Raw genomic sequence first — 26,212 nt, forward strand, 5'->3', positions numbered from 1 at the left:
AACAGCTTCAGTTCAGTCTGTTCTAGTGGGATATCCATCCTGTGGGTATACAATCAAAAGGATGCTTCTCCTGATAACTTCTTTCTGAAATCACTGTGACAAGTATTTTCCTCTTTGATTTTCCTTTCCAAAAAAACTGTGAGCACAAGACCACCTTTTAAAATAGTCACTTACAACTCATGTTATATGGTTGGATTTCAGTGGTTGGTATGAATTGAGATGCTGCAGCATTCTCTAAGGTTCAAGAAAAATAAGATCATGGCATCTGGTCTCATCACTTCATGGCAAATATAAGGGAGGAAAGTGGAAGCAGTGACAGATTTTCTTTTCTTGGTCTCCAAAATCACTGCAGATGGTGACTGCAGTCATGAAATTAAAAGACACTTGCTCCTTGGAAGGAAGGCTATGACAAACCTAGATAGTGTATTAAAAAGCAGAGACATCACTTCACTGACAATGGTTTATATGGTCAAAGCTAAATTTTTTTCCGGTAATCAAGTACAGATTTGAGAGTTGGACCATGAAGAAGGCTGAACTCAAAAGAATTGGTTCTTTCAAATGGTGGTGCTGGAGAAGACTCTTGAGAGTCCCCTGGACAGCAAAGAGATCAAACCAGTCAGTCCTAAAGGAAATCAACCATGAATATTCATTGTAAGTACTGCTGCTGAAGCTGAAGCTCCAATACTTTGGCCACCTGATGCCAAGAACCAACTGATGCTGGGAAAGATTGAAGGCAAATAGAGGGCGCAGCAGAGGATGAGATGGTTACATAGCATCACGAACCCAATGGACATGAATTTGAGCACATTTGAGATAGTGAAAGACAAAAAAGCCTGGTGGGCTACAGCCCACGGACTCGAGTCGAGTCAGACACACTTACTGACTGAACAACAACAAGACTTCTCAGCAACACATTTATAGATCATTTCAGAGGTTGATCTTGATTAAAAATATTGCCTGTAGATTATGAAAGTGCATCCATTTAGGATTTCACCAGGGATAAGAATAGAATGACTAGAGATTATTATGCCGCTTGTAGTTTAAATCTGGTTCCTTTGCCTTATGCTTTCCCTGGCTCCTTTGGTACTTGCTGAAAAAAAAATTACATGAAAATGTAAGAAAGGTAGAAATTATTCTGAAAGAAAAACAAATTTATCTTGGTATCCTCTTTTCTTTTTTTGTAAACACTAAAACAGTCCCCACTCTCAGAGCCACATAAAGCACTTTCGTAAAACACCATAGGGAAAATGTACACCTTAAAGTTGATTGAGTTTGCGATCTCCCTGTATCCTTTTTTGGGGGCAGGAAAACCACAAAAGGCCCCGCTGGGATTCGAACCCAGGATCTCCTGTTTACTAGACAGGCGCTTTAACCAGCTAAGCCACGGAGCCAACACGCTTGCCAGCTTCCAAATCAACCTAGAAAAGGAATGATCTTAGCTTTTTTTCCCCTCCCTTGTGCATGTATTTCCTTGTATTGACGCTCGGGTGAGCTCCCCAGATGATCTCCCCAATCCTAAAGATGAACCCCTGCTTCTGCCCCCAAAGGCCTAAAAAACCGCGCGGCCATTGGAAAACTGAGACCCTCCGTGCAGGAGTGAGGTGAGGGAATCTCGGGAGCGAGCCTGAAGCCCTGGGCGGCGCCAGAGGAGTCTCCGGAAATTGCCAGGAAGGGCAAGAGTTCAACAGCTAAGGCTTCCTTGGGTGAAGTATGACCTGGGGCCCCTGGAGGAAAGGAAATTAGCCACATTTACACGAGAACACCCCTCTGAGTCGTGTAACACATTTGCACCAGAACACTTTCTGCACCAGAAACTGGTCCCTGCAGAAAGAACGCCCTGTGTTCTTTATTTCATGGATTTTAATTAAAACTCGAGTTCTTCCTTACCCCATTTCTTTCCGTAAAATTGGCTCCCACCTGCCTGCTTCTTGCTTGACTAAGTCGTATCTTTAAAAAATTCAAGATTTCATTTTTAAAACCTAGTCTTGGAAAGAGGTAAAGGAACAATCTCCTCTCCTCTGCAGCTAGAGGAAGAGAAGCTTTCTTGTTCGATAACTTATCCAAAGGATCTACTTGATAAAACTGTTAAATTGAAAGCATCCACAAGAAGTACTATATTTTCATAGGTGCTTGTGCATTTGTAACTGTTCCAAATTCATTCTATTCTGTGAAATAGATATGTCCTTAGACAAAGGACTTTAATGGAACTGGCAAGAGTTTTATAAATTGTTGCCATAGCTGTGAAAGTAACTTCCCAAATGAAACCTGTAATTATAATCGGCTGCTTGCTTGAAATCCCTGACCATTCTGAAAACGCTGAAATTAACATGTTGGTATTTTTAAACTGTATCAATATTAAAGGATATCTCTGTCTCACTCTAAACCATCCATTGGCATGAATCTCTGCCTGCAAACATGATGTGAGGGAGAGGTTAAAAAGCCCTGACTCTGCTAGATTTCTTTTTCATAAAACGATTGAGTCTATGAACTTGACGCACAGTCTGATTGACTCCATGAAATAAGTAAGCAATGATTTCTTTAATAATATAAGATTAACCATCATTTTATTAATGTGCTTGGAGCCAAGATAATCATAAACAGCACAGTCACACCTAACATGACTTTGTTCAAGCTGGAGTGGACATTTAGAAAGACATCAGAGCCAGTAATATTTGGTTTGGGTTTTTCCTTTGACTGGCAGGTGTTCAAAATTTGCACAGAAATTCTGAGAAGTCAAAGGAGTTTTTTAACAAGCCAGAGACAAATCTTGGGAGAAAAAGTGAGACTAAGAGCAATCATTTTCGAAAATCTGGATATGATCTGCAAAGACTCTGTTCCACACAACTGCAATTGGAGAAGGTGTAGATCTCTGTCATAGACTCCTGAGAGTGGAAATAGTTGGCAGTGCTACTATTTCCCAAATACTTGGGAGAGAACTGGAAGACTAGTGCACTGTGACCCAGGGAGGAGGAGACTCCACCACAGGGATGATTGATTTTACATGTCAACTTGGCTAGTCTCCAGAGCCCAGTTATTCAATTAAACATTAATGTACATGTTGCAGTTATTTAATTAAACATTAATGTACATCATGTATGGGTGTGAGAGTTGGGAAGGGAAGCCTGGCATGCTGCAATGCATGGGATTGCAAAGAGTTGAACATGACTGAACGAATGAACTGTACTGTACATATTGCTGTGAAGGTGTTTTATACATGTGATTAACATCTACAATTAGTTGACTATAATAAGTAAAAGAGATTATCCTTAGTAATGTGCATGGCCCTTATCTAACAAGTTGAAAAACTTAAGAGCAAAATGGAGGTTTTCCTAAGGAAGAAGAAACTCTGTCTGAAGATTATAGCATCAGCTGCTGGCTGAGATTTTTCTAGACTGCCATCCAGCAATACAGATTTCAGACTTGTCAATCACCACAATCACATAAGCCAATTTCTAGAAATACATGTATATTTTCCTACTGGTTATGTTTTTTCTGGACTCTCTGTTTCTCTTTTTCTAGTTGGGACAAACCCTGAAGAAAAGACCCAGTAGAAGATCTCTAAAAACAAAATTAAAGCAAGCTTCAGCTCATGTCAGAACACCAGAGAAATCTGAGGAAGCCAAAAAAAGAAAGAAAAAAAAAAACCAACCTTACAAAAGCTTCAAAACAAAGGGAGGTCTTTGCAGATATTATGTGGAGCAGAGGGATCCTGGGCATGGAGGGAGGCCTTTTTGTCCCCCATTTCTTGAAGGTAAGACTCCAGCCTCCATGACCCTCTCTGAGTTCCAAAGAGCAGATTCTAACAGTGTTAATCAAAGGAGGGGCAGCCCGGAGACCACCCGAAGCAAGATTAAAGGGACTAGAGAGGCTCATCAGAATTAGGAAACCTGATCACCCAAGATTGGCACACACCCTAATCTTGTCAGCAACCCCACCCTTTTGAAACTTGGAAGAAGAAGAATGCTAGACTGTTACTGCCTTGATCCTTATCATAAACCTCTGCCTGACTGTATAACTTCTCCCTATTCCCCAGGGAAGGGGCGGGGGCGGGGGAGGGGGCACAGTTCTTGAGGCCCAGCCTACTGTGTTCCCCCTTTGCCTGACAAAGAAATGAAGCCACTCTTTCCCTCTCCTCTATGACTGCTTCCGTTTTTCTGTTCAGCATGGGTGGACAGAGAGCCAAGATTTTGGCATCACAAAGGTTTCCAGTTTCTTAACGAGTAACAGCCAAAGTCTAGACAAGGGCGTACAAAGCCCGAGGTTATCTCCCCGAGGTCTCCTACCCCTCTCCGCCCAGCACTGGCCTCTTCGACACTGCTGAAATGTCCCAAGCAAGCTCCCACCTCCAGGATTTTGCCCTGGAGATTTCCACAGTTCCAGATTGCTCTTTTCCTAGATACCTTATTTATCATTCATCCCTTTCCTTGATGGACTTTTTAATTCTCTTTCCCGTTTGTCTTTTTTACCTCTAAGTGCTTATCACAGTTATTTCATTTATTGGGTGTTCTAATACCGTCTTAGCTACGTCCATGCAATCTTCTTGCGGTCAAAGATCACAACTTGTTTTCTTTGGTCGTATTTCCAGTGCCTTGAATGGTAATACTGGTTGAATGAATGAATGAATGAAGGGAGAGGTGATTTGGGGACAGAGAGGGTGCAGGGGTCGGTATAGACATACTGAGAAAGGAGCACAGACGCTGGGACGCGTGCAGACGAAGTGGCCGCCAGAGGGTTTACGCTCTGCAGTCTGAATTAGCCAAGAAAACGTGGCTTTCGGGCCCAGGAGCGCACTCCAAAAAGTGGAAATGTGCCGCCGCCTAGTTTCTGATGAAGGTAGGTCCGCCTCCTAGCCACCCACGTGCTGGGGCCAGTGGCGCAATGGATAACGCGTCTGACTACGGATCAGAAGATTCCAGGTTCGACTCCTGGCTGGCTCGTAGTGCGCATCCTCACTTTTCCTTATTTACCTCTGCTGACCACTGAGAAACTGGGTGGAGTTAGAAAATCCACTGCAAGGTGAAGTTTCAACTTCCACTGCCTGTAGGTCTCAGGAGCGAGAAGGACCCGCTTTTGACCACAACTGGGGTCAGAACTCCTTTGCAGAGCAAATTCCGCGGTCAACCATGCGGTGGCGCTAGCCAAAGCCGGACAGAGAACTATGCCTGGGTGGGTGACCCGCCCAGCCCCGCCAGGCCATTTTGACTGACAGATGGTGAGGTAACCTAGTAACGCAAGGGAGAAGGCAATGACTCCCCACTCCAGCACTCTTGCCTGGAAAATCCCATGGACCGGGGAGCCTGGTAGGCTGCAGTCCGTGGGGTCGCTGAGAGTCGTCAGCGACTTCACTGTCACTTTTCACTTTCATGCATTGGAGAAGGAAATGGCAATCCACTCCAGTATTCTTGCCTGGAGAATCCCAGGAACAGAGGAGCCTAGTGGACTGCCGTCTATGGGGTCGCACAGAGTCGGACACGACTGAAGTGATTTAGCAGCAGCACCAGCAGTAAGGCAAGAGAAAGAAATTAAAATCCAAAAGTTCAGATTGAAAAGTAATAGTGAGGGGGGCGGGAGGAAGAAAAGTAAGAGTGAAGGGGTTGAAGTCTCTTTTTCTCCCCCATCCGGTCATTTCCAGAATAAGAATATATTAAGAATTTGGCTTAAGATCTGTATGCTACAGGGGCTTGGTTTGCGCATCTAATTGGCCTCTCTTATTTGGGAGAGTAGTAGAAGAACCACTCGCATATTAACAATGCACAATTGCAAGGATAAAAATGAGAAATCGGAAGGGGGGGAGGAAATGGGAGGAGTCTGTTTTTAGCAGAAAGTATCTACTGGGGAGGTTGGCTCCTGTGGCGTTTCCGTAGTGTAGTGGTTATCACGTTCGCCTCACACGCGAAAGGTCCCCGGTTCGAAACCGGGCGGAAACAAGTCTTTTCTTTAGCGACCCGGGCTCACCTTTAAAACTTCAGGTAGTAAACAATCTTCACACCTCCTTTTCTTATTTCTCTCGCCCCAGGCCGTGGTGCTGAGGCCACGCTGCTCAGAGTGGGTCGGAAGCCCGCGGCCCCGGAAGCGGACACACGCTTCGCGCGGGGGAGAGCCGGGCAGTCCCGGGCTAGGCGAGGCTGCCCGCAGCCCGCAGCCCCGGAAGCGCATCCTTGCCTTGACTTGCCTTCCTGTTCCCGGCAGCGCCCAGCTCCGGGCGTCTCTTCGCCAGCCTGCGGTCTGCGACGGCCCCGCCTCAGCCCCGGGCACCGGCGCTGCAGGCCGGCAGCTGGGAGTCCCGCGCCCCTCGGACGGCCGCGAGACTCGGGTGAGTACCCGGGGAGCCTGAGCCTGCGTCTCCGGAAAACCGGGGTGATCCCGCTGCCCTCCGTAGATTGGCGACCCTTCTGCAATCTGGCCCTTGTCGTGATTAGGTGACCTCGGGCCCCCGACAGCCCCACCTTGCCTTCCACTCTCCAGAACAGTTGCCGTGGCTCTCCTGGCCTTCGACTGTGAATCTTTGGGAAAAGCGGAATCCGGGACGTGAAGGTTACAGAGATTTCAGGTCCTTCAGGGATGAGAAGACCCCTCACGGAGACGCTAGGGCAGAAAAAAAGGGAGGTGAGGAGGGGATTTGAAAACCTTGAGCCAGCAGGGCTGTGGGCTGGGCTGCCCTGGCCTGGACTCTTTCTCACCGCCCTTCCCCAGCTTACGAGGCCTCGCCACTGAGAACCCCCTCCTAAAGGAGACACCGAAGGGCTGAGTCTGCCTCCACTTTGGCCTTTCCCTGTCACCAAGGAAAAAGATCCCAAAGTTAAGAAATGGGCCAGCTGTGGATTTTGCGTATTGTTTTGAAGCTTGAGAAGTCACTGGCAGCACTTGTTTAAAACCAGTATTTGTGCCCTGGGGTCTGGCTTTTTAACTCTGTTTCTGACATGACCTGCTTCCATGTTAAGTGAGTTAATCAAACGCTTTTCTGGGAAAGAAGTCTTGCTATAACACCAAACAGCATTGGGTATATCCTCAGGATCTTCTTCTTAGATGAATTAGTATTATTATTGTTACTATTTCTAACAGCCAAGCCCAGTCTTTCAGATCACATTGCTCCAGGTTCCCTCAAATGACTAATATGAATGTGATGTTTTTATGGCCTTAAGACAAGAAAGGACAATACTTACTAATAAACTGTTGTGAACTGTTTTTTTTTCTTCCGTTTTTTTAACACACAATGTGTATAGGCATCCCTTCCCCAGCCCTATTACTCCTCCATTTTCATACCTTCTCTGGAAGACCTATGCTTTTATCATCTTCTAATAGTTTCGCTTGTTAGCAAGACAGTAAGTTTGGCAGATGCTCAATGCAAACTTATCTGAGACATTTTCACTTAAAATTCCTCTGTACTACTCAGAAATACAGGTGAGTTAATGTGGTGCCTTGAGAGGAACAAGGGTTTCAGGGGCCCAGAAGGTGATGAGGATTCATCCTCTCCATCTTTCTCTGATGCCAAGGAGCAGGAGTTCTTTAGCAGGGAAGCTGAGTGTGCCCCAAGCCAATGTGTTGTAGATGGGTGACAGTTTGTCTGGAAGCTTATGGCTGTCTCCTTCTCTTCAAATCAGGTGTGTTCTGACAAGATCTAGCAGTAGCCCTACCCTTTTAAACTCTGCCCTTTCTTACCTTCACCTACTAACCCTCCCTGCCTCCCCCAGTCTCTCTCACTTAACCTCATTGGAAGCTCAGTCTGCCCACCTTGGAATGTGGAGAACAAATAGGCCTTGGAGAGTGACACTGTGTGACCTCTTGCTCCTGTAGAGAGTGTACCGCACCTTGAATAGGATCTTTTATTTATTTATACTATATCTATTCTCTCCTTCCTAAGCTTGGTGTTGTAACCATCTTCCAGGTCTTCCCTCCAACCCCAAGGCACTGTCTTGCCATAAGTAAGAAGCGGAGAGAAGAGGGTGGCCTTCTGACTTTGGGGTAGGATTGAAACCAGAACCCAAGTTAGAACAGACTTCCTAGAACCCAGTTCAGTAACAATCAAAGGAGCAAAAGGATGCTGCTGAAATGTGCCTTTGCTGGGAAGGTGTGGGGTGTGTATGGGATGAGGTGGGATTTGGTCCTGGGATAGTAGAGACAGGCTCATGATGAAAGAGGAAAAAAAAAAAAGCAGGGAAAAAAGATTTTTGAGAGCTGGGCAAAACATCAGAATTAATCTAATACAAGATACGTCATAAGTCACTGAGGCCTTTACACTCTTTCCTCCTATACTTGTTTGTTAGGACTGCCATAACAAAACATCACAGACTGAACATCTTGAACCACAGACATTTATTTTCTCACAGTCCTGGAAGCTGGAAGTCCAAGATCAAGGTGGTGGCAGGTTCAGCTTATTCTGAGACCTCTCTCTTTGCTTTACAGATGGCATCTTCTTGCTGTATCCTCATGTGGTCCTCTCTGTTTGTATTATCTGTGTCCTAATATCCAATATGACGGTCATTGGATTAAGACCCACCCATATCAATTCATTTTACTTATTCATCTCTTTAAAGGCCCCATCTCCCAATACAGTCACAGTCTGAGGTACTGAGGGTTAAGACTTCAACCTATGAATTTGGTTGGGGGTGGGGGGTGGACAAATTCAGCCCATTTCTGGGGACAGAGATTGATGCATTTTATATGTTATTGACACAGTTTGGGGAATTCCCAGAAGTTAACTTTGCAGAAGATTTTAATATACCTGCATCTCCTCATTTTACTAGCCATTTGTATATTTTTATTGCAGAAGAAAAACATCATTTGCTTTTTATTTCTCTTAGTCTTTTTAAAAAACTATTTCTGTCAGTATATTTAAACATCATAGGTCTTTTTCTAATATAAAAAAACCCCACAAATCTTCATAGCTAAGAAAAGGATTTTTAAAAAAGGATATCCACCACCCCTTCCCTTAAGGCTACTAAGAGAGATACCTTTCCACATCATAAAACAAGCAATTTGGTTAAATGAAGGGTTAAATTGAGATTTTCTCAAGAATTTCAGTCCAGTTCTTTACAATATGAATTGCAATGATTCAGAACTTTCACAAACTTGTTTTGTTGTCTGTTAATAAAACTTAGCCATGAGAAGTGTTATTTTAACAAAAGGGAATTGTTAGATTCCTAAAACTTTTAAAATTGTTGCCATGTCTTGGGAAAACAACCTCAGTATCTGTCTTGATAATTTCTTGCCTCGTTGATACCATTGAAAGTCTTATCTCTGTATTCCCAAAAGTTATTTTACTTTAAAAATTTATCTGCCACACTTGAAGCTAAAATCATATTGTACATCAACTATATTTCAATTAAACATTTTTTAAGTAAAAACTAATCTTAGAAAAGATCTGTCAATTAATAATTTTTCTTTTCATTCACATGCATGACGGAATATTTATAGTCCTGTGACACATATATTTTATCACCTAGCAAATTATTTCTTTCTTTTTTAAAATGTTTTTGTTTAACTTTAACTGTAGACTTTATTTCTTTAGAACAGTTTTAGGTTTAGCAGAGAGTGCCCATATATTTCCTCTCTCTCTACCTCCATTATTAACAACTTGCATTGGTGTGGTATGTTTGTTACAATGGATGGGCCAATATTTATATATTATTAATAACTAATTATTATAATTATTGTTTACATTAAGGTTCATGCTTTGTACGTAGTTCTGTGGGTTTTCTCTGATGTGTGATGTCATTATCCAACATTACAGTTTGTAGCATGCAGAATAGTTTCATTGACCTAAAAAAATTCCATGTACTCTACCTCAAATAATTTATGTTAAATTAATATGTGCGGTGAGAGCCTTTTCCTCCCCGATATCCTTGGTCTTCATGAAAATGACACAACGTTTATCCTGCCAGCTTTTTCATTATTTGTGCATTTATCTCCTATATTTGTAAGGTCAGTCACCTCTTCTCCTGATAAACTTCCTAAGTGTGAGTTTCAAGGATGTAACCCTTATTCATATACTCAGATCCAGAATCCAGCTTGTGGCCTGTTTTTCTTGAATTTATCTTTGTTGTCACTTGCTGTGTTTGGGCCTTTGACATGTGGTGACCCTGGTTCCTCTGCTTGGGATGGATTTCAAGGGATCTAACATGAAGACTGAGCCTAGGAAACAGACTGTGAGCATTCCCAGGATAGGACATGGGCTAAGAAACAAGCTGGAGTGAGATGGAAGGAGAATAACTGGCCATACCTCATGTACCATATCCTGCCAGGCTCCTCTGTCCTGGGATTTCCCAGGCAACAATACTGGAGTGGGTTGCCATTTCCTTCTCCAGGGGATCTTCCCGACCTAGGGATCAAACTGCATCTTCTTCATTGTAAGCACATCTTTACCACTGAGCCTCTTTATTTTAAGTCATTTCTCACTCTGTTCCACAAGAAGGAAGGAAAACTACAAAATTTCCAGAAGTTCTAGTCAGAGTGGAAAAATAGTAATTTGATGTTTTAGCACCATTTATAGGTGGTCACTTGCCTTTGTTAGCCAAGGAATATAAAAATCAAATCTAAGTTTGCTCAAAAAAAATCTAAGTTTACTCAAGGACCATGTTTGCCCACTCTATCTAGATGGTGAGATCCAGCAAAAGTACCAAACAAAACTCTGGAGCAATTTACATAAAAGATAATTTTTTTTTCTTAAAATAAAATATGGAGTAAGGCAGGGCATAGGGTTACAGAATTCCCCAGGTAACATTTTCAAGGATGGGACACAGGGATGAGTAGCTAATCTTGGCCTAAAACTTTAAAAAATTTCCATAGTGTTTGAATACCAGCCATGGGCCCAAGTCCTAATTACTGAGACTCAAATCATTTCTATTCTGTGTGACCTTGAATCTGTGCTCTGGGCTATCCACCTTTTTAAAGTGACTTTTATTCTTGAGCAGACACATAAAATTACTCTCTGTAAAATATAGAGAATAATGGTGCATTACTCATGTTTCATTCCCCAGCCTCTTCTAGTTTAAGGGAAAGAACTCCCACCCTCTTATTTCTGGATGAACACCATCCTTTTCTCAGCTTCCTTTGAGTTTTGATTTTTGTATTTATCCCTTGCTCTTTTTAGTCTTAACCGCATAGAAAAAGTCATTTAGTTTTACACTTAGAAGTGGATCTATACTGTAGATCCATTTTGCAACTCTGTTTTTTTGCCCAACATTGTGTTCTTGAGATTCATCCATATTTTTGCATGTAGCTGTAATCTTTTCATTTCTACTGCTGCATAGTATTCCCCTGTGCAGATATTACCAAAATTTATTTATTCTATTGAAGGACATTGGGTGCTTTTTAGGTTCTTTAAATTAGAGTTGCTATAAACATTCTTGTAGGGGTCTCCTATGCACACCTCCAAGAATTCCTCCAAGTAAACACCTAGAGGTGAAATTGCTTTAAATAATGCCACACACTAATTTACACACATATGAACACACACCCTAGAAGTGTATGCATTTTAATTGTTCCACATCTGCTGAGCCCTTAATATTGTCAGACAGTTTACCAATTTGATGGATATGAAATGCTATATCCTTTGGTTTTTGTATTCATTCCCATATTACTAATGAAGTTTACCTTTTTATTTGCTTATTCACCATTTATGCTTTCTCTAAGAAGTACTTATTAATACTTTTGCCCATTGTTTTTAAATTTTCTTTTCATCCTTTTCTCATGGATCTGTGGGAATTCTTTACATAGTCTGGACTCTGATCCTTTGTCAGTTATATGTATTATGAAGATCTTTCCCCAGCTTGTAACTTAACTTTCTTATACATCTTTTTGCTATATAAATTACAAATTTTAATATAGTTAAGCATGAATTTTTAACATAGTTAAATTTATCAGTCTTTTTCTTTATGACTTACACTTTTTGTGTCTTGTCAAAGAAATCTTTCTAGGAACAGTGAGAAAGACAGAAGAACCCCTTGGGCTGCCAAGCGCTGCTGCCACCATGCCCAAGAGAAAGGCAAAAGGAGATGCTAAAGGTGACAAAGGGAAGGTGAAGGATGAGCCACAGAGGAGATCAGCACGGTTGTCTGCTAAACCTGCCCTTCCAAAACCAGAGCCCAGGCCAAAAAAGGCCCCTGCAAAGAAGGGAGAGAAGCTGGCCAAAGGGAGAAAGGGGAAAGCAGAAGTCGGCAAGGATGGGAACAACCCTGCGAAAAACCGAGATGCCTCTGCAGTCCAGTCACAGAAAGCAGAAGGCACTGGGGATGCCAAATGAAGTGTACCTTTTTGATGGCTCTGTACTTCTAGTGACTCTACTGTTTGAAATACTATTTTTAAATCAACTTTTATAAAAATGTAGATTTTTTTTTTTTTTTAAGTTATGTTGTTAGCACATGAGATACTTCGTTGTTGTCTTTTGTGGAAAGGGCAAATAACCACTAGTAGAATGTTTCAGAAGCTGGATTGAAATGGAGGGAAATAGAAGTATTTGAAGATTATTCTTGGTTCCCGGGAGAGATTCTCTGACATTCACACATGTCAGCCACTGTGGCTCAGAAGCCTTACTGCGATGGAGAAAAATTACTTCATGTCTTCTCCTTTCTTGATGTCATCAGCACATTCTTGACTTCCTGAAACCAGGAGTCATGATACGGCCTTGACACCCCTAGAATCAGCTGCATCAGGTAACAATACTCAGGCTTTCTGGTGATGACATTAAGATGGTTTTGCTCAGAAGAATCAGGATTCCTGTTTGTAGTTTGTGAATCATCTCATTTATAATCCTGGAGTTTTTAGTTCCTTTCTTCCATGTCAGAGTTGACCTGTGAAAATCTCTTAAATGCCTCATGTGAAATAATCACCCTTTTTGAAAATTTTTCCTGTTTATTGTAACAATAGACTTTGTTGACTTTTTGGAGAGGGGAGTTTGAAAGTTGTAAGATGTTATGGAATGTCACCCATGTGCTCCTGGAAATAACTATTTTTGAAAAGTCTCTTATAAAGCTGGATACAAGTTAGACTCGTGGTAGGGGAGTGATCATTTCCTACTCAAAAGTCATAAAGCTACTCTTTACTGCCTTTAAAAAGTTTTATAGTTTGCTTTTCACATTGTCTTTAGTCCTCTCTGAACTGATTTTTACAAAAACATGAGATAGTAATTCAGTATGTTTTTTTCCATATGGTAAGTGGTTGTTCCAACACCATTTTCTGAAAAGTTCATCCTTTCCCCAATGATCTATAACACTGACTGTTTTCATAAATCAACTTTCTTTGTGTAGAGGGGTGGGGGAGTCTGTTGATGGTTTCTGTTCTGACTCACTGGTCAAGTTGTCTAACCTTGTGGCAGTACCATACAATCCTGAGTACTACCACTTTAGAGAAAGGTCTTGATATCTCAGGACAATTCCACCTCCACCTTCAACATCAACAAACTTTCCTTCCTTGGAGTATCTTGGCTATTCTTAGCCAATGACTTTTCTATACAACTTCTAGAATTAGATTGACAAGTTCCAAATCAGATGAAAAGTTGAAATTTTTATTGGATTTGTATTGAATTTATAGATTAAGTATAATATTGAGTCTTCCAATTCATGAACATGGTATAATTCTCCATTTATTTAGGCTTTTAAAATATCTTTCAATAAAGTTTTATAATTTTCTCCATTAAATGTTTTCTTTTGTTAATATTTCTTAGGGAGAGTACACTGTTGGATGCTACCTTTATACAGTATATTTTTAGTTACTACATTTTCTGTTTTCAGCTGAAGTTGATTCATCAGCCTTTCTAAACTCATTCTTATATTTGTATATTCTTTTGGGCTTTCTACATAGATAACCATACATTCTTTTTGTTTTGTTTTGTTTCTTTACAGTCATTAAGTCTTCCCTTTTTCTAGTTTAAGGCATTGTTCAAGTGCTGGGAGTACAGCAGTGAGCAAAACAAAGTCTGCTTTCACCAGGCTGATATTCTAGTGGGGGAGGGTGTAGAAAATACACAAATTTATGTGAGGGAGTGCTTTAAATAACAAGTGTAAGGGTGCTATTTAGATAGGGTGGTTGGAGAAGTCCTCTCTGATGAGATGACATTTGAGCAGAGCTTCTAATGAAGTAAAGGAATAAGAGTGTCTCTGAGGGGAAAGCATTCCAGCAGAGGGAAAATCAAGCGCAGAGATGAGATGAAAATGTGTTTGGTGTGCCGAGGAAGAACAAGGAGGCAGAAGTGACTGAATTGGAGTGAGGGTGGGTAAGAGTGATAGTTGATATGGTAGCAGAGATAGTGAGAGGCCAGAAAATGGAAGACTCTCCACATTGTCATTTTTCTCTGCAAATGATGGAATGCCATTAAATTTCTGAATAGGGAATCTACACAATCTAAGTTATCTCTGTGTGTGTGTGTGTGTGTGTGTGTGTGTGTGTGACTGATGCATGGGCAGTAGGGTGTAAGGAGTTGAAGGAGGAAACCAGTTAGATGGCTGTCCCAACTGAATTGCTGGAAATTCTACTCTTATCATGCTATATTACTATCCTGCCTCTGTTCAACTATTCCCACCCCATTTTATTTGGTAAATTACAAATATGTGTGTTTTCTCTTTGCCAAACCACAGAACAGTATCAAAGATCAATATTCCCTGTTGTTAAGGATCCAAAATCAAATTCAAGAAAGTCATCACTGTGTGTTTGTTGTGATAATCCCACAGAAGGAAGGCCCTCACCCTTGATGCCAGAGCATGAAAGGGTACACTTTCTGAGACATTTTGACACCTAAGCAGTGAAATGAAAACAGAAGTTAGTCAACAGTAATAAGATATTTCTCATTAAGTGCTTATTGTTTTCCAGACACTGTTCTGTTCAGTGATTTACATGTATAATTTTATTTCCATGACTGTATGAGTTGAATCATATTACTATCCCCATTTTAGCATTTAGTGAGACTGAGGCAAACAGAAATTAAATAATTTCCCTGAGGTCATACAGTGAGTAAAATCCAGATTAAGACCCAGGTGTATAACTCCAGGATCTAGAAGGCTCCCCATTGTTAAAAAGATCACTGGTAACCCAACCTCAAAGATAATCCATCCAAAAGAATAATTTGCTGTTTCTGATTAAGGAATTTCCCCAGATACCATTAGGAAAAAAATCAAATGTAAGTAACAATATTCTACAAGCTAAACAGCTGCACTTTCCAGTGAAGATTAGTAATGCAAGGACAATTTGGAAGGGGGAAAGTGGCCATAGGAATTCAGAATTTTAGTGTACCTCTACCAACATAAAGCTAGAAGGGATACTATTTCTGTACAGGAGGAGAATTTTTTAGATAAATATTTCTGAAGTGGAGAAGAACAAATTAGGAAATTACAAATTAGCCTTTAAACCTCTCTTGCCCACCCTCCTGATTCACTTAGCATTTACATTCTTATCTGTAAATTCATAAATTAACATTCTGGTTTATTAATACTTCGAGAATTTGGGTGTCTGACGCGAAACAGACTGAGGGATCCAGCGTTTTCTTTTCTTTCTTTTTTATAATTTTTCCAACTGATTTCTTTTTCTTGTGTTTGTTTGTTTGTTTTTTTCATTTATTTTTATTAGTTGGAGGCTAATTACAACATTGTAGTGGGTTTTATCATACATTGACATGAATCAGCCATGGTTTTACATGTATTCCCCATCCTGATCCCCCCTCCCACCTCTCTCTCCACCCGCTCCCTCTGGGTCTTCCCAGTGCACCAGGCCCGAGCACTTGTCTCATGCATGCATCCAACCTGGGCTGGTGATCTGTTTCACTATAGATAATATACATGTTACGATGCTGTTCTCTCGAAATATCCCACCCTCGCCTTCTCCCACAGAGTCCAAAAGTCTGTTCTGTACATCTGTGTCTCTTTTTCTGTTTTGCATATAGGGTTATCATTACCATCTTTCTAAATCCCATATATATGTGTTAGTATTAGCGTTTTCAATAATAAAATTTCTGACCGTCAAAACTGAGGCATTGGTCCTGAAAGAGTTGGAAAGAGGAGGCAGGGAAACTTACTTTCCGGGTCTGCTCTTGTTCTCTCAACACAGTCATAGTGCTCCTTGGAAAATGTACGTCCTTCCTCTCCAGGCCCCGCCGCGCCTTCCACCCAGGGTCATACAAACATGCTACTTTAACTGCACCAAGACGAGGACGTGAACCCTGATGTCCTCGCCTCTCCACCACTTCCTGAAGCCCCAAAGCGCCGGGACACACCTCTGAGCAAATCTAGGCCGCTCGGCCGTCCCTGCTGCTCGACCGCCTCGCTCAGTCCTGGCTGGAGTGCATCGTGATTCCCCAGGCGAATGGGGGAGGCCAAGACCGTGAAGTTTTTCCCCTGGATTGCTCCTCACAGCCTTCTCAGACCTTCGGGCTTCCGGCCCGGAGCTCCAACCTCCAGTTCCCTTCAGTAAAGTCTGGGCCAAGGGCATTGCCAGCACTGGGAGGTCCCCACGGGTGCGGGGCTTCCAAGGTGCCTGGGAGCCCTCAGGCCTGCAGCTGAAACCAACGAAGCCCTTCTCAAATTACATTTTAAAAAGCATTAAAATAGGATAACAAAGAAAACCAGTTATACTACAGAAAAAGCTATCAAACAAAATAATTTCCGGTATATCAATGTGTACTTTTTCAGTTCAGTTCAGTTCAGTTCAGTCGCTCAGTCGTGTCCAACTCTTTGCAACCCCATGAACTGCAGCATGCCAGGCTTCCCTGTCCAGCACCAACTTCCGGAGCTTGCTCAAACTCATGTCCATCGAGTCGGTGATGCCATCCAACCACGTCATCCTCTGTCATCCCCTTCTCCTCCCACCTTCAATCATTCCCAGCATCAGGGTCTTTTCTAACGAGTCAGTTCTTCGCATCAGGTGGCCAAAGTATTCGAGCTTCAGCTTCAGCATCAGTCCTTCCAATGAATATTCAGGACTGATTTCCTTTAGGATTGACTTGCAGTCCTCCTTGCAGTCCAAGGGACTCTCAAAAGTTTTCTCCAACACCACAGTTCAAAAGCATCAATTTTTCAGCGCTCAGCTTTCTTCACAGTCTAACTCTCACATCTATACGAGACTACTGGAAAAACCGTAGATTTGACTAGACGGATCTTTGTTGGCAAAGTAATGTCTCTGCTTTTTAATATGCTGTCTAGGTTGCTCATAACTTTTCTTCCAAGGAGCAAGCATCTTTTAATCTCATGGCTGCAGTCATCATCTGCAGTGATTTTGGAGCACAATAAAATAAAAAGTCTGTCACTGTTTCCACTGTTTCCCCATCTATTTGCCATGAATTGATGGGACCAGATGCCACAATCTTCATTTTTTGAATGTTGAGTTTTAAGCAGCTTTTTCACTCTCCTCTTTCATTTTCATCAAGAGGCTCTTCAGTCTCTCTTCACTTTCTGCATAAGGGTGGTATCATCTGCCTATCTGAGGTTATTGATATTTCTCCCAGCAATCTTGATTCCAGCTATTAAATATTAAACATCAAGACCCATCTTATGACTACTGTAACTTTGAAACAGTTAAGTATGAGATATCTGTAACATACTTTGTATCTCAAGTATGGGTTATGGAAATGTAACAGTTCTGCTCTACAGTTCTTCTGACCTACAGTTCTTCATTGCCTACATTCATCCGTGAAGGATATGCAAAATTTCAGTTAGAGGTTAGGGGTTTTAAAGATGTAATTTTTTTTTTTCCTATCCAAGTTCACCAGTCCCCAAGTTAAGAAACCCAGCAAAAATGCTTAACACAGTACCTGGCACATTGAAAGTCCCATCACACATGTAGATATTAGTACTTTTATTATTATTTTTGTCACATCTGTTCAAATTTCTTTTAGGTGACCATGATGAAGTTAACCACATGAAATCTTGAAAGAGCACAGAAATAAATGCTTAAGCCACTAATTTAGTCATTAAAATTTTTTTTGAGGTATAACAGACATATAGTATTGTATTTGTTTCAGAGGTACAATGTAATGATTCACTATTTGTATACATTGTGCAATGATCACTACAATAAGCCTAGTTAACATCCATCACCTAGCAGTTACAATTTTTTTCTTATGACACTTTTGAGATTTACTTTCTCAGCAACTTTCAAATATATGAAGAAGTGTTATTAACTAAATTGATTTTATTTAATAACATATTCCCTTCTCCAGGAGATCTTCCCAGCCCAGGCATGGAACCCATGTCTTCCACATTGCAGGTTCATTCTTTACTGCTGAGCAACTGGGAAAACCAATAGCTAAATATATAACATATTTAGCTATGTATATATACGCACACACACACACACACACACACACACACACACACACACATATATATATATATATTCATTTAGATATGAGAGCTGAAAAGTGCTGTCTGCACACTCTAGCCAAGTGTGGTATAAAGGAAAGGAAAATTTGAATTTGGTGCTTGTAGGGAGTATAGTGTTGTTAAAGTGAAAAGAAAGAGAAGACGATATGCTTTTAAGGATTAAATTTATTGATTTATCCAGCAATATTTTTAGAGCTTCCATTATGTGCCAAGGCTAAAAGACAGGCCCAAGGGCCTTGCCTTCACCAGAGAATGATGGTATTCAGCTTCCAGAGACAGAGAAAAAGCTCACCCATCTGCAAAGAAGAGTAGGAAAAAGCAAAAGTGAAAAGTTCCAAAGTTTGACTCCTTAGTTTCTAAACCATTCATCCTTGCAAGGAAAAACTCAAAGGCTGCTTTGCACAAAGGATTTAGCTTTAGGCATGACCTTTGATGAGAAGACCTGGAAAGTGCCCATGTCTTTCCACAACCCTGCAGCCACAATTTGAGATTAGATGAAGCATAAGAGTAAAGAAACAGGTTGGAGAGAAATTCTGTCAGTCCCCTACATACAAGCGAGTTTGGTTCTGAGAGCATATTTGTTAAGTCTAGTTTGTTAGTAAGTCCAACAAAGTTAGCCTAGGTACCCAGCTAACACAATCGGCTACATAGTACTGTACTGTAATAGGTTTAAAACACTTTTCACACAAAAAATAAAACATTTTTAATTCTATAGTACAATGCCTTAACCAGTGGAACTACCTCAAGGTACCTAGGCTTTATGAGTGGAGGATGCAGGTTTTGACTGGTAAAGCAAATGATTAGAATTACTTTTTTTAAAAGATATTTTTAAATTGAAGTCTTCCATGGCTGAGCGGTAAAGAATCTGCCCACAGTGCGGGAAATGCTGGTTTGATCCCTGGGCTGGGAAGATCCCCTGGAGAAGGGAACCCACCTCAATATTCTTGCCTGGAAAATACCATGGACAGGGGAGCCTGATGGGTTACAGTCAGTAGGATCACGAAGAGTCAGACGTGACTGAACACACACACACACACACACACACACACACACACATATTTAATTTACAATACTATATAAGTTTCAGGCATACAACATAGTGATTCATAATTTTTAAAGATAATACTCTATATTTATCATAAAACATTGACTATATCTTCTGTGCTGTACAATATATCCTTGTAGCTTATTTTATACATAGTAGCTTACACCTCTTAATCCTCTACCTAGAAATCATTTGACTTTAAGTGCTTCAAGATATATAGGCTAGTGGGGACAGGTTTAGAGATGAAGAAAATAGTATAGAATGAAGATATAATTTGTCTGTATATAATTTAATACAGTGTCATTTTATAACTAACATATAAACTGCTCACCTCCTGGAACTGGAGTAACATTCTTGGCAAGTCTGTCAATTAGCCACATAGCCCTTTGTTGTAGCATCTGAATTAGCATCCAAGTAGACCTTTGTTGTTGGCACACACCTCAGGAGTGTGGTGTTTTAGCCCACTAAGATCCAAGCTGCAAAATGGAAAAGTTCAAGTGGTTAACTTCTCTTTCTAGCTCAAACTTCCCCCAAAGGCTGCATGTAGAATCCTTGGACTCTCATCTATCTATATGTACTGATTTATTGGTAAGACTTTCATCTTCTCAAGAAGTGTAGCAGCTCAACATTTGAAAATATTCAATTTTGTGACCACCCCCCCTCACCACTTATCATGTTTAACTAAAGTTAGAAGAAGTTTATTTTCTTTTGAAAAAACTGTGAGCATTATTAAAAAACAAACAAAAATCTATGGAGTCACAGCCCAAATGCACTTTCTTAGAGAAAAAGACTTCATCGACAGTTGAGTGGCCTTATCAAAGTTCTAAGGTGGTAAGAGCTTAAAGGAGAAATTTTTTATGTGACTCATTGCAATAATAATGATGATTAGAAAAAAAATAATGATGATTAGATTGGGTTACTTCTTCTGCAGTATTTTTCTTGCTGCAAATGCTGCATTTTCTGAGGACGGCCTCAAGGTTCTTACATTATTAGGCTGATATGCTGCCTACCATGCCAACAAGTCAACTGACAAGGAGTATTCTGTTATCCTTTTCTAGATGTTTTATAAATTGTTTGATAACTGCAGTGGAAGCCTGGATTCTTAACCTCTGGACTGCCAGGGAAGTCCTTGATTATTTTTAATAGCAAGGTAAAATCTTATTTGTCTGTTATTTGCTGGATCCATTAGGATGAAATTTCCACTTTGGGGAATTACCAAATGCCAAGTTATGCTTCTTCAGTAGTTCCTAACAGGGCAAAGATAGTGTTGGTGCTGTGCTGAGGTGACCTGAGGCTTAGGGGTCTCTAGAAGAGAGAGCTTGGATTTAGAGGAAAAGGCAATGCTGGCAGATTACTCAGGGTGTAATAGGAAAGAATAAGTGACTTTCACGTTTGTATTCTGTTGCTTTTGCTACAAGTTAGTCACTAAAGGGATGTTGGCTATTAGCTTAGATTATAGGTGAGAGCTCATCTCTGGGAACCCTGCCTCCCATGTAATGAATATTAAACTAAAATACCTTTGTTTAGCTCACAGGACACCTGACGAGGCCCGACAGGGAATGGTTGCAGAAAGGAAGAAATTAATATATCCCAGAACCAGGACTTTGCCCCCTCCCCTCTCAGTATAAAAGAAACCTGATTTCTAACTTAGAGAAGATGGTTCTTTGGGACACTAGTCCACCATCTTCTCAGTCTGCTGACACTGAATAATGTTGCTATTCCTTGCCCTGGCAACTAGTTTCTCAATTTATTGGTCTGTCATTCTGCAAGCAGTATGGGCCTGGTCTTGGTAACAAGCACAGTACCTATTGTTCTGTACTGTATGTTACATTTCATTTTTATTATCACCCTACAGCCCAGTGATTCCAAATGAGGGTGATATAAAATGAATTTAAGGATGGGTATCATGCAGCATTTTTGAGACTAACATAGAATCCAAAATAGAATGCAATACATGTGGTAAGTGGTAATTCAGGCAACTTTTTGTTCCCGTTACATGTGTGTGTAGGGGTCCAGATGTAAACTAAAGTACAAATTGATCATGGCCAAAGAAGTTTGGAAAGCTCTGACCCTGGGCCATGATTTCTGAGTATGGCACCACCTCCTCTGTACAGTTTACCTGGGCATCCTCAAAGCTGAGTGCTGAGCGGAGCTCACCAATGTAGGGAAGAGAGAGCAGTTCTGCACACTGGTTGCTTTTCAAGAAAGAGTTTGGCCTTTGGTAAATTGTGACCAATGAAACTTTTAATTGTGTTCCAGAATCTAGGTGAAATGTGTGCTCTGACTTCTGGCTAAAAGGCCCTTCTACAGTCTGAAAATATCTTGGGTTATGATAACTATGCTCATAATCCCTTCTTGTTTCGTTAGTGAAATCAGTCTATGATTTGAGCTTACCTTCCTTTCCGTTACTGTTTTTGGGGATAAACATGTAACAAGAGGGAAGAAAACAAAGCCGCCCGCACAGGGACTTGAACCCTGGACCCTCAGATTAAAAGTCTGATGCTCTACCGACTGAGCTATCCGGGCTCACATAGGTGAGATCTAATACACTGGCTATGGTCATTTTATGTATACATTCAGACGAGCCATTTTAGACATTTCGACTGTGATTACGGTTCAGAGTTGGCTATTCGAAAACTGCTTGATATAGAAACTCAGCCACAGTCTTCTTTTAGGCCGAGATATAACCATATTACATTAATTATAATGTCTCCCCAGTTTCTTTCTCTCTCTCTAGTATAGATAAACGCTCTATGTATAAATAAGCACTATATCTCTATGTTGCATATGGAGATATATACAATAGTACTATACAGAATTCAGCACAGTCAAAAACTGCAGAATGTTGGCCTTTAGTTCCTAAGTTTCCCAGAGAAATAAGTCAAATAGTCTATATCTGGGCCCAAAGTACTTTCAAAAGGAAGTCAATCCAAAGCTGATAACTTTAAGGGGTAAGTAAATCATCTTTCGGTCGCACTTTGGACACCTGAATGTGGGTCGAGGGACTGAGGGAGCGACATGATTTCGTACTGGGTCTCAGCTAAACTTTGAAAAAGACAAAAAAAAGAAGAAGAAGAAGCTTTAAAAGGACAGTCCCACTCTTTTTTTTTTCCTCGTCATATATCCTTCGGTCTCTACGTTAAATGCTTGACAGGGGTCCAGTCACCGTAAGGCTCTCTCCACTCGGGATGCCGATGAATGTTGCACCATTAACCATTGCAAGATTTCACTGAAAATGCAAAGAAGAATTTAACTTAAGCATTCAGAAAATCTTAGTTACAGAGGAGGAAAAATCAAACTCAAAGCATTGGGAACAACTGCAAAGAGTTATTTTAGGGGTCGGGGATGTAGCTCAGTGGTAGAGCGCATGCTTCGCATGTATGAGGCCCCGGGTTCGATCCCCGGCATCTCCAGGTCCTTTTACGTAATTAATCTATGAATATTCTGTATCCTAGTCTAATTTTTCTATGGTTCCCTTGTAGCCACGACGTATAGAACTGTATACGTAGAGAGGGAAGCAGGATAACTTTGAGGTAGTTTAGGATATTTTTATCCGAAATGAATGAAATTGAAAACGCAGCAGAACACTCAGTGGACATTTGGCCGAAGAGGAACAACCTGGAAACGGAACGGTTACCTGAGGTTAACTGGTCCGGAAACACTGAAAAGGGAGGAGAGGCTATTGTTGCTGAGTCATGGTACTAAAAAGTAGGACAAATGGGAAAAGAACGAAGGCTTCTTTGGTGTAGGTAAATCCAGTGGCTCAGATACATCACTCTATTCATAAGAGCAGAAAAGAAAAAAGAAAACAAATAGCGAGAACCGGAATAGTTTCTTATTAAAGCTTGGAAAGAACTTGGGCAGCGAGTGGCCGGTTAGCTCAGTTGGTTAGAGCGTGGTGCTAATAACGCCAAGGTCGCGGGTTCGATCCCCGTACGGGCCACAGGTTTACTTTTAACTCTGTAGTGTAGTTTTGACTACTTACCAATTCAGGGACTGACCCACGAGACAACCTGCTACATGGTTTTGCCACAGACCAAACCTTCCGAGGGAGTCCGGGCCACCTGTGTTTTGAGTAAGTCAGAGTGCTCGAAGTTTTGCCCTAGAGAAGCAGAAAAGCAGCAGGACACCGTGTGTGTGTGTGTGTGTGTGTGTGTGTGTAAAATTCCATGGACAGAAGAGCGGGACATTTTAGGAATTATTAAATTTATTAGAAGGAAAAACTGTCACCAGTTTTTTAGTGGCCACTGTCCTCAAAATAGTCTGAAAACATACTGAGATGCAGGGCAAGTGTCAATGATCTCTGATTGCTCAGCTGAGGATTCCTTTTTGACTAGATCATCCCTCACCTGAAGGGAGGACTCTCACCTTGAGAACAGTTTTCTTTCTACTTTGAATTTTGTAGTTTTTTTTTTTTTTTTTTTTTTTTAAGTAAGAAAGGACTAAGCCCTTTTCCAGAATCTACCTTTTGCCGTCTGTCAGCAACCATTCGGTCCAGGTTGGTAGACCACCAGTTGTCCCTCTGTTCCACTCCTTGATATTAACGCCTCCTGAATCAGTCTCGTTTTCCACTAAAATCGACTTTCAGGACCCTAATTATGTATCCCCTTGTTCCCTGTGCAACGAATTTTCTTTCTTTATTCACCACCTCAGAGCTTTATATCCCGTTGAGTGAATTTTTACTATTTTCGTCGAAAATACTAAGAAGTCAAGCTCGTCAAAAATGCAGCTTATTGGGCCTCATCCCGCAGGGATTTTGACTCAGTAGATTTGAAGAAGACTACAAGTTTCTGCATTTTAAGTAAATGTCACAGTTGTTTCTTACAAAGAATTGAGAAATAAGGCTTTATACAAACCAATCTTCGAAGAACTGGGCTGCGGGGAAATCCAGGGAAGTTCTGAGCCAAGTCGATCTGGTTTTGAAACTAGAAAGGGAGGGTAGAAGGGAAAGAGAAACAGTGGAGGAAATGTAGTTTATAGTTATGTACATCTACAAATGAAACTGAACACAAATGAAGAGCGAGAAGCTAAATATTTAATCCGTTAAAAAAAAAACTCACTACGAATGGGGGCTCGTTGGTCTAGGGGTATGATTCTCGCTTAGGGTGCGAGAGGTCCCGGGTTCAAATCCCGGACGAGCCCAGGTTTTGTCTGCCCACGCTGTAGAATTTTTGTTAAGTCAAACTCACCCAAAAGAAATTGGTATATTTGCTGTTAAGTTAAACTGTTGTATTTTCGTGTAGAAGTATGGAGGCTGTGCACGCACTTGATTCCAATAAGTAACTTGATAATTTAAGAGAGGCAAGTACTTTTCAGTTTTGGCTCTTATTCACTTTTCCAACAGCTATAAACTGACTCTTGCAAAGCCAAATATTTCTGGTTATTCTAGAAGTTCCAACTCCACGGTTGTGGCCATATGAAATGTATAGGAAGACGATGGTCACATCTCAATTCAATGTTATCCATCATTCATTCATCACATCAAAGAAATGGGTTCAAATGGAAAAATCAAATATTTACCTATAGAGTTGTGAGGCTGGAAACTTTTGGACAAGTTTTTTCAGCTTTCCTTGTTGCGTTTTCCTGCCTTATTTAGGAATAGGGGTTCTGCTTGTTTATGGAGAAGGGGCACTTTTTCCGTACTGCTGGAACCTACTGTTGGTATACTCTCTAAACAGATATTTGTTTAGCATATTACAATCAATGAACTTTTGCAGTCTGTGGCAAACAAAATACACAAAAATCATTGGATTCTATATTACAGTGGTTGTCAAACATTTTATGTTAAAATACAGTTGCAACACCCCATTCCCACCCCATTTTTCTATGTGTATAAACTTTGAATATGCAGAAGGACAACAAATGAACGAGCATAAGGGGCCTGAAAAGGAAGGAGAAAACAGCAGGGAATTCCTTCAGGACCACAGCTACCCAGCGTGGCAAGAGGGGCCAGGGTTGACAGGTGATAGAAATAGGAAAGGAATGTCTCAGCGGGTTACGGAGAAGGCCTTGTGCAGTGTCTGTGTTCGAGGACCTGAGGCCTTTGGGACTGAGCTTGTAACCACCCGCCTTGTCAACCAGGCCTGAAGCTCTGGGAGTACCAGAGTTGGGGGTCACCTTAGGACGTTCAGATTACCACTCTTGAATTCAGAAACAGTTTGTGGTCTATCAGTACAGGTTGGTAAGAATTGAGAGGAAGACGAAGAAGTGGTGAAAGTGATTGGAGTGCGCGCCAATAATTTCTAATAATGCTTACATTCTTTGCCGTTTCATATCATCTGGCTTATATAACAAAGCAGTCAAATAAAATTTAGAATCCTATAATCACCGTCGATCCAGGAGGTCTATTCGACATAGTCTCTTAATTCATTAAGAGCAAGCTGGTAACCAGCCGCCCGGCTAGCTCAGTCGGTAGAGCATGAGACTCTTAATCTCAGGGTCGTGGGTTCGAGCCCCACGTTGGGCGACGGAGTAGTTCTTTTTTTCAATCTTTTCTCTCAGCTAGATTTCCACACTTTCCTAATCTCCGAAACGAAGTTCCCTACCGTTGCCAGACATGAGAGATTTTGGATTCCAAAACTATCCAGTACTGAATTATGTAATCCTGGTGACCCGCTACAGTTTACTGGCTCTGTTGTACTATTCGGGCCAGCTTTCTGGCTCCACGAAGTTAAGCCTCATCGCCCCCTGGCGGCAACGCATCTTTTCTGGCCTTATTAGAGCTTTTATTTTGCTTAGAGATACGAGGTCTCCGGTAGGGCATTGGCTTTGTATATTTGAACTTCTGGGGTGGTTCCCCATCAAAAACGATTTAGGACGCAAGGATGTTGGGAAAGGTCAAGTGTGAGGATGGAGAAGAAAATCC

At 41.2% G+C, this 26,212-nt stretch overlaps 1 protein-coding gene and 8 non-coding genes across 11 annotated transcripts; 7 read left to right on the forward strand and 2 right to left on the reverse strand.

Annotated features, from left to right (window-relative positions):
• Window positions 1-1,317: 1,317 nt before the first annotated feature.
• Window positions 1,318-1,391, reverse strand: TRNAT-AGU (transfer RNA threonine (anticodon AGU)). Its single transcript has one exon. It is a non-coding gene; the product is annotated as a tRNA-Thr (tRNA).
• Window positions 1,392-4,864: 3,473 nt separating this feature from the next.
• TRNAR-ACG (transfer RNA arginine (anticodon ACG)) lies at window positions 4,865-4,937 on the forward strand. Its single transcript has one exon. It is a non-coding gene; the product is annotated as a tRNA-Arg (tRNA).
• Window positions 4,938-5,854: 917 nt separating this feature from the next.
• TRNAV-CAC (transfer RNA valine (anticodon CAC)) lies at window positions 5,855-5,927 on the forward strand. The gene has a single exon. It is a non-coding gene; the product is annotated as a tRNA-Val (tRNA).
• A 200-nt stretch (window positions 5,928-6,127) lies between these two features.
• HMGN4 (high mobility group nucleosomal binding domain 4) lies at window positions 6,128-12,983 on the forward strand. Of its 3 annotated transcripts, none has more exons than XM_070456276.1 (3): window positions 6,128-6,313; window positions 6,420-6,606; window positions 11,904-12,983. In XM_070456276.1, the coding sequence occupies exon 3, from the start codon at window positions 11,969-11,971 to the stop codon at window positions 12,239-12,241; it is 273 nt and encodes a 90-aa protein (XP_070312377.1). In that variant the 5' UTR covers window positions 6,128-6,313; window positions 6,420-6,606; window positions 11,904-11,968; the 3' UTR covers window positions 12,242-12,983. The 3 variants fall into 3 exon arrangements, with proteins under 3 accessions (XP_070312377.1, XP_070312378.1, XP_020760103.1); XM_070456277.1 differs by having other exon boundaries at window positions 6,466-6,606; XM_020904444.2 differs by lacking the exon at window positions 6,420-6,606 and having other exon boundaries at window positions 6,231-6,313.
• An 8,817-nt stretch (window positions 12,984-21,800) lies between these two features.
• Window positions 21,801-21,873, reverse strand: TRNAK-UUU (transfer RNA lysine (anticodon UUU)). The gene has a single exon. It is a non-coding gene; the product is annotated as a tRNA-Lys (tRNA).
• Window positions 21,874-22,688: 815 nt separating this feature from the next.
• Window positions 22,689-22,760, forward strand: TRNAA-CGC (transfer RNA alanine (anticodon CGC)). Its single transcript has one exon. It is a non-coding gene; the product is annotated as a tRNA-Ala (tRNA).
• Window positions 22,761-23,216: 456 nt separating this feature from the next.
• TRNAI-AAU (transfer RNA isoleucine (anticodon AAU)) lies at window positions 23,217-23,290 on the forward strand. The gene has a single exon. It is a non-coding gene; the product is annotated as a tRNA-Ile (tRNA).
• Window positions 23,291-24,417: 1,127 nt separating this feature from the next.
• On the forward strand, window positions 24,418-24,489 carry TRNAP-AGG (transfer RNA proline (anticodon AGG)). The gene has a single exon. It is a non-coding gene; the product is annotated as a tRNA-Pro (tRNA).
• A 1,251-nt stretch (window positions 24,490-25,740) lies between these two features.
• TRNAK-CUU (transfer RNA lysine (anticodon CUU)) lies at window positions 25,741-25,813 on the forward strand. Its single transcript has one exon. It is a non-coding gene; the product is annotated as a tRNA-Lys (tRNA).
• Window positions 25,814-26,212: the final 399 nt, after the last annotated feature.

This window comes from Odocoileus virginianus, chromosome 27 (genome assembly GCF_023699985.2).
Source record: "Odocoileus virginianus isolate 20LAN1187 ecotype Illinois chromosome 27, Ovbor_1.2, whole genome shotgun sequence".
Taxonomy (NCBI): domain Eukaryota; kingdom Metazoa; phylum Chordata; class Mammalia; order Artiodactyla; family Cervidae; genus Odocoileus; species Odocoileus virginianus.

Coding starts and splice junctions, on each gene's coding strand:
- HMGN4 (XM_070456276.1), top strand. CDS start 11,969: ATGCCCAAGAGAAAGGCAAAAGGAGATGCTAAAGGTGACAAAGGGAAG.